General features: G+C 36.3%; 1 protein-coding gene across 1 annotated transcript in view; it reads left to right on the top strand.

Moving 5' to 3' along the window:
- Taf4b (TATA-box binding protein associated factor 4b) overlaps window positions 1–12205 on the top strand; it is a 124116-nt gene that overhangs the window by 33648 nt on the left and 78263 nt on the right. Inside the window, exons 7-9 of the mRNA XM_075969263.1 lie at window positions 455–1054; window positions 6829–6946; window positions 7467–7578. Of these exons, the coding sequence (XP_075825378.1) occupies window positions 455–1054; window positions 6829–6946; window positions 7467–7578 (830 nt within the window). The remainder of the gene's footprint in view (window positions 1–454; window positions 1055–6828; window positions 6947–7466; window positions 7579–12205) is intronic.

Below are 12205 nucleotides of genomic sequence, written 5' to 3'. Positions count from 1 at the left end.
GAACTTCCTTTTAAATTTCTAGTTGAAACATATTAAATCCTCTTTTACTCTGTTAGTTTTACTTTGATGTAAAGGCTTTGCGTTGGATGTAAACCAATGTACATCCAATGTTAAAAGCTATTTAACGAAATGACCTAGGTCCTCTGGGCTATAAATAATCTTACAGATAATAAATCAATAGTTTACTGATGAACTTAGATGAATAGAGAGATGAGTTTTATCAAGGTGATCATTGACATATCCAAAAGAAATGTAATATTTTCACATTTAAAGTAATATTTTCTCACTGAGAAAGCAGTTTGGCCTCTAAATCCATGTACTGATAGGAAAACAAAAGTACCAGTTTTTTATATGAAATACTTGATATACTTAACCATATGTTGTTAAATACAAATTTTGGTTTACTTTAAGCTTATTTTGTTAACTTTTATCTTCTTTCCTCTACTGTATCTAGAAGAGTGTGGTTGCCTTAAGACAACTTCTCCCTAACTCCCAGAGCTTCATTGAGAACTGTGTTCAGGAACTCTCTGGTGAGGTGGTTGTTCCCTCCTGTACCACGACAGCAACAACTTCTGTGGTGACAAGTACTGTTTCCCCGGTCCTTGGCTCTGGAGCAGCAGTGCCCAGAACTCTGTCTGTTCAGACTCTGAATCCGCTTTCTGGTCCAAGAGGAGCAAACACTGGGGTTGTGACACTACATCCTGTGGCCCCAGCTGCTGTAACAGGGGGTACAACACCTGCGACTGTGTTGCTGCAGACTTCAAAACCACTTACAACGTCGGTACCAAATCCAGGGACAGCAGTCTCCTCCCTTCAGCCTGAGAAGCCAGTTGTGTCTGGGGCAGCAGTTACACTGGCCCTTCCAGCAGTAACTTTTGGAGAAACTTCGGCTGCACCTCTTTGTCTTCCTTCTGTAAAGCCTGTGATCACCTCTGCTGGGACCAAACCTGAAAAACCTGTCATTGGCCCTCCAGTCCAGATGAAACTTGCACAGCCAGGCCCCCTCCTTCCACAGTCACCTGGCATTCCACAGGCGGTCAAAGTCAAGCAACTAGTGAGTAACAGTTCATTTCTTCCTCAGCTACCTGACTGGCAAGACTTCGTATACTTTTCAAATGTGACTAGTTAAGGTTTTTTTTTTTTGCCTTGCTTGGTCAATTTTCCTCTTTATAACTACATAGAGAAGCTCACTCATAGTGTTTACTGAACATCTGAGAGGTATCTGGAAGTGTGACTGTGTACTTTAAAATTTTATGTATATTTGTCCCTTCTCTTTTCACTCCCTTCCTCCCGCCTTTCTTCCCTTCTTATTTTACAGTGATAGAGAGTGTGCTAAAATGCCTTAAGCATTCTACACAAACATTCTCCCATTGGTTATATCGCTGACCTTTTTTTTTTTGTTTGTTTGTTTAACTTATTTCCAAGTTGATTTTAAATTTGCAATCTAGGAAATACATGATTGTGCCCACATGTGTGACTGTGTATCTCCTAATGAAAAGGATGGTTTTTAAATTTACATAGCCAAACCTATTGTCACACATGGGACATTGATATAAAATTTATTAGTTGTCCCAATATTAATCACTTTTAAAAATTGTTTTTAACATTTATTTCCTTTGTTTCGTATGTGTGTGTGTGTGTTTTGCTAGCTTGCTGCATGCGTGAGACTCACAGATCCTCTTCCCTTTGATTCCTAAGTGTTGGGATTACATTGTAATGATTTAAGTGCTTAGGATAAATATTTGATAGAAGTCTCTTTGTTTTTTATTATTGCTTCAATATTACATTAGGTCTAAATGTTTTTGGGAGCTATTACATAGGTGGTTATTATGATGACATTATTTTAGTACTGAAGATTGAAGCTAGGGCCTCGTTCATTCTGGGCAAATGTTTTATCATTGAGCTGTAACTTTAGTCTTTTGTAGTGTTCGTTCCCTCCCTCCCTTCCTCCCTCTCTCTCTCCTTCTCTACTCCCCCTCCCCTGTGTGTGTGCGTGTGCGTGTGTGTGTGTGTGTGTGTGTGTGTGTGTATGTATCTACAGGTGTATAGAAACCAGAGATTGAAATTAGATTTTTTTCTGGATTTCTGTCCACTTTATATTTATTTCTGCATATGAGTGTCTGAGTGAATATATCACACCTGTCAGAACTGGGAGCTGTAATTACAAACAGTTGTGAGCCTACCAGTGTGGATGCTGGAAATTAAATTGTGTCCTCTGGAGAGCTGTCTCTCCATTCTCTTCACAGTTGAATCCTCCTGTTTCTGCCTTCAGTATTGGATTTATAGGCTTGCTCCACTATCCCAGCTTTGTGGGTACTGGGAGCACTATTCATTAAACTCATCCTTCCACCACCCTTTTTCTTTTTCTTATAAAACAGGGTCTTAGCTGGACAGTTGTGGCCTTCAATCCCAGCACTTGGGAGGCAGAGTCAGGTGGATCTCAGTGAATTCCAGGACACCAAGACTGTTAGACCAAGAAACCTGGTCTCGAAAAACAAAACAAAAAGTCTCTAGCAGGGCATGGCACATTCCTTTAATTTCAGCACTTCGGGAACAGTGGCAGGTGGATCTCTGTGAGTTTGAGACCAGCCTGGTCTACAAAGCAAGTTCCAGGACAGCAGAGAAACTCTGTCACAAATTCAGAAACCTAAAACCAACCTAGGGTAGCATTGCCCACGCTAACCTTGAACTTGCATCCCACCTGCTGACTTCATATTACCAAGTAACTAGTATCATAGGCTTGTGTTGTTAGGTGTGATTCTTATTTTGCCTTTAATATTTAAAAAAATGCTAAGGAATTTAAAGTTGAAAGTAATTTAAAAATATCATTAGGTCTATTATAAACCATAATCCTATGTTTAGGTGAGGAAGAAAATGCTTAGGAAATAGAGCTAAAAAGAAGCGAGCAAACATTTCTTTATAGTTAACCACAGAAAGTTATTTAAAAATGAAAATCTCCACATTGGATCATATCTGTGGTCAAGCTCTATTCACTATAAAGAAGATGCATATTATAAAGAATATGCTCTTGAATGCCCTGATTAATGTCAGGATACTTTCTTTAATAATTTTTTGGTGAACTCTAACTCTGTTAATTAATTCAGGATGTGTTTTTTCAGGCACTACTTTAAAGTGAATACAATTCTAGCATCATTAAAACCACACAGACACAATTTAACAAAGTATGAGACAAAGTTTATTCTTTACGATGTCTTACTTGCATTCATTAAAAATCTGAGAAAGACTAAATCAGTCTCTTATTAGTTATCTTACATCAAGAGGAAAATAGAGCCTAATTACCTAATGGGTTCTGGAACAATGGTTTGAGAAGACTTGACTTTGAAAGAGTAAGATTTCTTGCAAGTCCAATCACAAGTTTGTAAATTGCACCATGGAACACCAAAGCAGAGTAGTTGAAGAAGACCGTATACTTGTATTCCTAGTACTATACTGGGTTCTAGGTTGGGCATGTGCTCTGAACTCTTGGTTGGCTCTTTGGTCACTGCTACATTTGCAAAAGTACTAGTTTATGTTCTGGACCCTGGCACTCCGTTCAGCCCTTTTCTCCATCATGCTTTATTGCTACTGCTTTCCAGCACAGCCCTGCTTCCTTTCTCCCCTAATCTGCAGAGGCTGGCTGTCAGACCTGCTAATCTATTTTCCAGTCTGACTTTAAGGAAGACATCATCTGTTTATAGTAGGCCCTTTCTGAGATGAGCCTCATGCCAATATCACTATTCTTTAATAAAATTAATATAAGTAGCATCTTTGACATCAGAAGATATATTTTTGGTCTCCTGATATGTAAATGTAGCCATTGGTGAGACATCCAATACTGCTAACCAAAGCTTTATCTCCTTCAGCTTCTCTTTGCCAGAATAGCCAAATCTTACTACTCTTTGTTTCACAGTCAGCCAACCAATAACTATATCTATATTCATACCATGATAATTCTTTTAATATTGATCATGAGCTTAAGATTTTCTTACTATTTACCTTTCATTAGAATAATTCTGGAGAGTTTTATATCTTTAGGCTTTTGCATAAGATCTCCACACAAGTTGTAAGAATTCTTCCAAACTACCATTACATGATTTCAATTCATATTTTATGAAATACATTTTACCCACCATCACTTTAAAGAGTGGTGCATGCTCTCTTTTCTTCACGTTACCCTTTTTTTCTTGTTAACTGTTGTATGTTATATTCAGGGTTTAATGTTATACAGGGGTTGTATGAACTAAAATTTCTCAGTTTCTTTTAGTTGTAAGCTTTTTATTTTGTACTCAAATATTTGAAATGTGAGCCTTCTTGGTAGTCTGGGAATTTTTGTAAGAATTCAGTTCTTGTAAAGGCTAATTTTACCGGCTCTCCATCATTTTTCCTATAGTAGTTACACACTCAAAGTAAATACTAACCTTTTATTTTATCCTTAGCTGTTTTGTATAGAAACAACTATGTGAGTTTTGATCTGGTTTATTTCCTTTGGCTGGTAAGGATTTGAAGTGCAGGAACATTCTCCAGTGAAGCAGGTAGCAGTAGAGAAAACTCACCATAAGCAAGAACAAATAGAATCAGCAGTTTAAGAAAGGCTTTTGTTGGGCTGGAGAGATGGCTCAGTGGTTAAGAGCATTGCCTGCTCTTCTAAAAGTCCTGAGTTCATTTCCCAGCAACCACATGGTGGCTCACAACCATCTGGAATGAGGTCTGGTGCCCTCTTCTGGCCTGAAGGCATACATGTAGACAGACATACATAGTAAATAAATAAATATTTTTTAGAAAAAAGAAAGAAAGGCTTTTGTTGAGGGTGAAGAAACACACATACTACAAACACACAGACAAAACAACCCAAAACTCCTAGGCATCATTTCTTGATGGCTCAGCTCAGGGCCATAAGGTTCTCTGGTCAGTAGAGCTTCAGCAAAGTATATCAGCAGGCCAAGTAGTACAATGAAGAGGGTGATGACACTCCTGCGGCAGTACCAGTAGTGAGTCATAACACCTTGCACTGCATCTGGATGGTGCTCTGAACCACATAGGATCCAGGCCACAATGATGCTGTTGCTGCTGAAGGCTGTCACCTTCATCATGGGCAGGGCACAGGACACCAGGGCATTGATTGGCACAGCTAGGCAGGGTCAGGACTATCCTCAGGATTGCAGACCAGCACAGGCCATGGTAAGGCTGAGGGGGCTGTAAAAGAGACAGTAAAGATTCTAGGTCGAAAGAGAGATTCTTTTCTGATTGTTAGTCTGAATACATAAAAATGTATTACTTCATTAAGCCCAAATCCTAGTAATTCAGAATATGCATGATCTCAGATCTCAGTTTATATCTTGATTGAAATATATATTATTTTTTTAAAAGAGTTCTTTTCTAGCCTGACTTTGTGGTTCAGGTCTGTGATCCTAGTTACTCAGGAGGGTGAGGTAGAAGCCCACCTAAGCTACTTAGTTTTAAGACTCTCTCAAACATATAACACAACTTTTATCAAATAATGATGGCAAATGAATTATTCCAACTTACATTTCCATTGCTAAGAGACCTCTTCTAACAAACAGTGATAGCAATTGAATTATTTCTATGTCTATAATCTATGGAATGCTGTGTGTTTCTTGTTACTTTTTTTTTCTTTTTTGAGACAGGTCATATTATGTATCCCTGGCTAGCCTGGAACTTGCTGTGTAAACTAGGAACTCATACAGATCCCCCTGCCTCCTGAGTACTGAGATTAAAGATACGTACTTCCAGTGCTTTGCTTGCTACGTTTTTTTTTTTAGTTGTACACACTTGATTTGTACATTTTTATTACAGATAATCACAGTATAGAATAAATTGTTTTTATAAATTTTTACTTAGAATCATTTCTCTTGGGCAGACCATCACACTTTATATAAATATAAGAACTTCTAATTATATCACTATCAGTACCTGGCCCAAATACATGATGACTTTTTCTTCTTTGAAGTGAAAATATGACATTCTGCTTTTCTGTCTTTTCTCTGAAGCTGAAAATAATAATCTTGTTAGTACTTTAGTTTCTCTTTATCCCCAATCATTACTGTATTTCTGTAACTATTATTTGAGAGAATTGTACTTTCTGAAAGGTTTAGGATGATACTTTTAAAAAAATAGTACATAAACATTCTTGTCTTTTATAGATATACTTTGGAATATTATGGATAAAAAAGATATTTCTTAAGCAAGGTGGTGGTAGCGCACGCCTTTAATCTCAGCACTTGGGAAGCAGAGGCAAGTGGATCTCTGTGAGTTTGAAGCCAGCCTGGTCTATAGCACAAGCTCCAGGACAGCCAAAACGGCACAGAGAAAACATGTCTGGAAAATACGAACAAACAAACAAAAATTTCTTTATTTGCTTTAAAATTGGGAAGTGGGTAACATGTGATTATGTAAGAATTAATCATTATTTAATCTGGCTAGTGGTGTAAATGGTTTCATTTTTGTTCTCTATATTTTGCATGTGTTTGAAATTTTCCATGGTAAATTAAGAAAAGTATTATCTATATGATTTATTTCTTAAATTTGAATTCTGCTGTAGAAAATGATTTTAATATGTGATAATGTTTTTCATTTTTGAACGAGATAATTTTGCCTCATACAAATTAAACTGGGTATGGTGATAGACACCCAAATCCCAGGTAGCATTCAGGAAACTGAGGCAGGAGGATCCCCATGTCTCAGAGGCCATCCTGAAGATGAATTTTAAGTAGGCTTTCTTATTGTGTTAGATAGATAAAAACTGGAAACTCTTGTTCATGGCTAAAACGTGCTTTTTTGAGTGGCTATAATGAACTCTTATTGTTTCAGGTAGTTCAACAGCCTTCAGGAGGCAATGCAGATCAACTGACCGCCATTTCCCATTCATCACCATTGACCACTCAGAAATGTGGACCGAAGATGCTAGCGAATACTATAGTGCCTACTAGTAAGTTTCCTCCATGTAGTGCTGGCAATCCAGCTTCATTACAGTGAATCTGGAATATGACAGGACTTGCACCTGTTGTATCAAGGGAAAACTGAAAGATAGTTATTACATTTACAGAAGCACTCTTTAGGGGTATATATTGTTTTAAAACAAACAACTGCTTATGGTATTGTATTATTAGATTAACCATTCTAGTAGTAAATGTGTATTAATAATATCACAATGAATATCAATATTTTTCTGTCACTTTTTATGTATGATGTTTTTATAATGATTCTAACTCTAAAGACAATTTGAGACTACATGAAAACATAATCTAGAGGTCTTTATAAGATGATTTCTTATTCAGGGGTTTCATTCACTGTCCTTTTATAATTTAAATATAATTCTGTGGTAGCTTAAGATAATCTTTGATTATTCTATATGTATTAAAAGCTGTCCTGAATTTTCCTAATGTGACATGATTGCTTTTTTTTTTGTTTGTTTTAATTCTGTTTTCTTTCTTGTTTTGTTTTTACAGCTTCCATCATAAAACAAATTACTCTGCCTGGAAATAAACTTCTCTCGCTTCAAGCTCATACATCTTCTATTCATAACAATAAAATAAAAGAGAATGGAGCAACACGCTTCAGGTAAAGAAAATCAGTAGTTAAAACTTGATCTGATGTGTAGAAATAAAGTTTTAGGGGAAAAAGATGTTAAAGAATAATTATAAATAAACAGGTACGAATGTTGTTTATAAATATTGAAAGAAATAGCCCTGGTTTGATTCCTAACACCCACATGGCAATTCATAACCTTCTGTGAGTCCAGTTTCAGTGAATCCAGTGGCCTCTTCTGGCCTCCCTGGCACCAGGCATTTTTTATAGTGTACAGACATAAATGCAGGCAGTATAACCATGTACTTTATAAATAATTTAAAAACTGACTATAATTTACAAATATCAGACACAAATCTTGTGTGCTTTTTTTCAGTGGATTGGAAAAGCCTGCGTAGTAGTAGTCTAGACCCAGGCACTAAGCATGTCCGCTATCACCTTCCTGTCCTCTTCAGGTCATTTAGCTCCGTCCCACGCTTCTGCCAGGTCCTATTCTTAGGCTTGCCACTGTACTACAGATCATTTTTGTTTATTCTTGAACTTTATACATTAGAATATTATTACTATTCTTTTATTTCCAATTTTATTTCTGTAGTGTCAGGCAGTGACACTTAGGAATGTTATGAAAATATTAAGTGTAAAATTCTGGAAATAATCCATATGTTTAAATATGTCATTTTGAATGGCACGACAAACACGTTGTTATCACGTTCAGCAGGTGAATCATTCCTTGTTCAGTGTGTCCAGAATTAACATGCTGCCCACTGCTTGGTCAGTTGGTGGCCACCACAATTATCAAATGAGTCAGTGCATGTGTTCAGGTAGTTTAGGTTCGACTGTCACAATGCCTGTGTCACTCACTTTGCTTCATCTCCTTATGTAGGCATTTTATTTTCTATTCATGTCATCATACAAAGGGTGAGTCCTGGTTATTTTGAGGACTGAGAAGAACCTCATTATACTCTTGTTAAAGTATATTGTTTTAATTCTAATTAGCCTTACTGCACCTAATTTACAGATTAAACTTTATTGTAAATGTCTGTTTATAGAAAAAAACCCACCATATACGTAGGTCTTGGTTCTAGGACTTCTTGTTCAATTCCAAAGTCCTTAGATGCTCATCTTTTCAGGAGCTAGATGTTTTTTGACATCTTTGTCTTTTTTGTTGTAGCTGTTTCTCTTTTTTCTTGTGGTACTTTGAGTTTATAATTTAATCTTCAGAATGGGTGCTTGTCAAGTATCTCTTTCCAATTATTTTCTGACATGGGGTATATTAGCCATTCTCTGATAGTGTACTTTGTCCCTATGGCAATTGCTACCTCTACTTTCTCTTTTCTGGGGCCCTTCCTGTTTACCACAAGGCTTGAGGCAGGTGCCCGTGGCATGTTGGACAAATACTAGGCATCGTAGATCAGTGGCTTTATCCTGAGCTTTCTTTCCATTTTTCATTTAGAAATAATTTGTAGTTTGGATATTCAGGCTACACAGAGACTGTAGCTATTGTTCAGTATTGTTTTGGGAGGAAATCTTGAAAGACAACGGGATATTTATGGAATAGTGTTTTCCAGTTAAGTAAGTATTGACAAAAGGATAAACCCTTGTGCCAGGTACCATAATCAAGATAAAACGAATATTTTCAATATCCCACAAGGTTTTTTTTGTGCTTGTTTTTTTCATCAGCCAGTCCTCACATTACTTTCTGGACCCAAGACTACCACTGATCTGATTCTTAACATTGGAAGTTAGATTGATGGTTAAGGTGCTCCCTATTTCTAGCCTCCAAAGTTGGAGATTTAGTTCATTAAACTTCAGTTTTTCTTGATCTAAACATTTAAAACTGCCAAATTCCCTCAAATACTGACCATTGAAGTTTTGCTTTATTTTTCTCATGTTTATATTCTGCTTCCTGTTTAGTAGTGCAAGTATTTGAGATGGATCTCAGACGATTACAATAAAGTAGTCCCACACTAGCTCATAATTGAGTATAATAAAGTGTTCTTTATTTAGGGGTAAACTCACAGATCAACAGTCTTATACAGAAGTGGAGAGCAAAGAACAGGAACCAAATCCAGAAACAAAGAGGCTGCCACATGTTTCTACATCTGTTTATATAGTACATATGGCCTATGCCAGTATCTTAAAGGCTATTGGCTGAAGGAGTTCCCACAGTACCTTACAGTTTTGTCTAAATAAGAGCATTCTACTCCTAATACAAAACTATATACAATAAGAACAAATGTTAAGTATAAAAATTGGAATTACAACCAACATAAACAATATTAAGCAAGAAACATGTTAAATGTTTCACTACTTGTCCTATCCTAAGGAATCTAAGTCTTTTATTAGAAATGGCTTGACTAAGTGATGAGAGGAAAGTAGCTACTATCTAGTCTTCAACCCATGGAAGACCTGAGAAGGGAAGTAATATTACTTGAATAAATAGGAAGTGCAAACAGGCAACTTCCAAAATGTGTGATAAGTGACAGAGACAACCTGGGCAATCACCCAAAGTCTCATTTGCAACATTGGGCCAATCAACTTTGGCTTAGAGTTACTGACAGACCATTTTCAGAAGTAGGAAAATTTTCAAGACCATCTTATCCTGTGTTGGCAAGGATTGGCAGGCAGTCTTTTTTTCTTGTATCATGCTTGTCTAGTCTGGACATTGTGCATTTTGTCAGTGGTCAAGACAGGGACAATTCTTTGCCCAAAGTTCATATTTTGACAAGAAGAAAAGAAGCTCCAAGTGGACCTTGATCATCATTCTCTCGGGAATAGATTGGTGTTGCCAGGAGCGATCATGTCTCACTTCAACAGAACCCTAAGTTATTTAAATACCATATTCTACAGCTCTTTGAAGTGGTTGAAGATTACTTATCTATGTGAAATACAGTCTCTATGTATCTAAAGAACCTGATTAGTCTAACAATGACAAACATGGATGACTATTGACCTATAATCCTTAATACCTATATAGCTTAAAGATTAAGGCTTCATATTAGAATATTAGACAATTTTTAAACAAATGTGCAGCAAATGAGATCAGTGACCTCAAAATGTAAACAATGTAAGTATCTTGATCAGAGGTAGAAATGTATAGTGCAATATGATAAATAAATATATTTTTAAATTGTATCAGTAAACTTGCATGCATACAATATGACAAAATAACTATGCATAGTTGTACAAATATTGTAAACAGAAATAGGAACATATTCAATATAACAAATATAATTTGAATTTGTATCAATATACAAGAATCTTTACCAATGTAAATTGTCTATAAATAATAGCTCACATTGATCGACTATTACTCTATTGTTAGTGTGAGTAAGCTCACACTGATCGACTTATTATCTTTTCCAATCCCCTCTCCCCTTTTAAAAGAGATCCCTGAGCCTACATAATTTACACCCCAACCCTTAACTGTATACTAGTTATACTCAACCCCTAATTGATGTTTGTAACTCCGAGGACAAACTTTGTTGGGAGAGGGGATGTTGTTTTCTAGAATTCCAGCTTTCATGCGAGTGATGTTCTTTCTGTAGGATCCTATAAAAATTAAAACGATGGTTCAGTTTCAAGATTATTATGTATTATAATCGCAAATAGTCTCTGAGTAGTTGGTAGAGTTTTCTGAAGTTCTTATTAGAAGTTCTGACCAGAATGTTGTAAGAAGGTGTACCATTTCAGCTAACCAAGTTGGAATCATCTTGTGCAACTGTTACCCAAAACTGATTTTGAAGTAGTGCTATCACCATTATGATATCATATTAACCAGGTGGAATTGTTGTGGCGCCCCATCTTCTTTCTGGAAAGTTCAAAGATTACTGCAGGAAATTCATTGTTTACTGTGGAAAACTTAAACATTATTCATATAGACATATATTCAACAAAAGATATGATTGAGACAAAAATATTTATGGGGAAAAGTAAAATTTTTCCTAAATTCTTTCTTCTTTCTGTCCCATACCATATGGCTCCTGATATAAGACAGAAACTCTGAATTTTCTTTTAACAACATGCTTGGGTTTAGAGAAGGATAGCCATTGTCCAACTCTAAAGCCAGCTTTGATTTTTAAGTGTGTGTGTATGTGTGTATAGATAGATAGCTAGACAGACAGACAGACTGACTGACTGATAGATGTTAAATAAATTTTACCCTGCAGATGATATGTCTGCCTAAGTCAGATTTCTCTTTGCTTGGTGATCCTTTCTGGATAGTTACCTTTTCTTATTTAGGTTTCCAGATATCCAAGGTCTCTCAGTTTTTTAAAGATGGGTATTTTCCTGCAAAGACAAGTACAGAACCCTACCCCAAACCTTAAGTGGTTTCCTTACCACCTGTATGATTGTCACCTCTGTGGATGAGCTGTTATTTCTCTTTCTCAAGAGGTTTGTCTTTTCCAAACTGAATATTGATTAATTTTGATGGTAGCCACGGCTTTTCTTCTCCTGTGGAAACCAAAGCAAAACCCCTTCCCCAACGTAACATATCTACTGGTCAACACATCTTTGAAATACACTAGCAATGATTTAATTCAGAAGTTTTTTTTTTATTATCCAATGTCTCTGCTGATGTTGTTTCTTTCTCATTAGCATTAAGACAATTTAAGGTTAATAAAGCATTATACAATCTATTTCTGGGGGTATTTTCCAT

The sequence above is a fragment of the Microtus pennsylvanicus genome, chromosome 4 (genome assembly GCF_037038515.1).
Source record: "Microtus pennsylvanicus isolate mMicPen1 chromosome 4, mMicPen1.hap1, whole genome shotgun sequence".
NCBI lineage: Eukaryota > Metazoa > Chordata > Mammalia > Rodentia > Cricetidae > Microtus > Microtus pennsylvanicus.
This window is presented reverse-complemented; position numbering and strand designations above follow the sequence as displayed.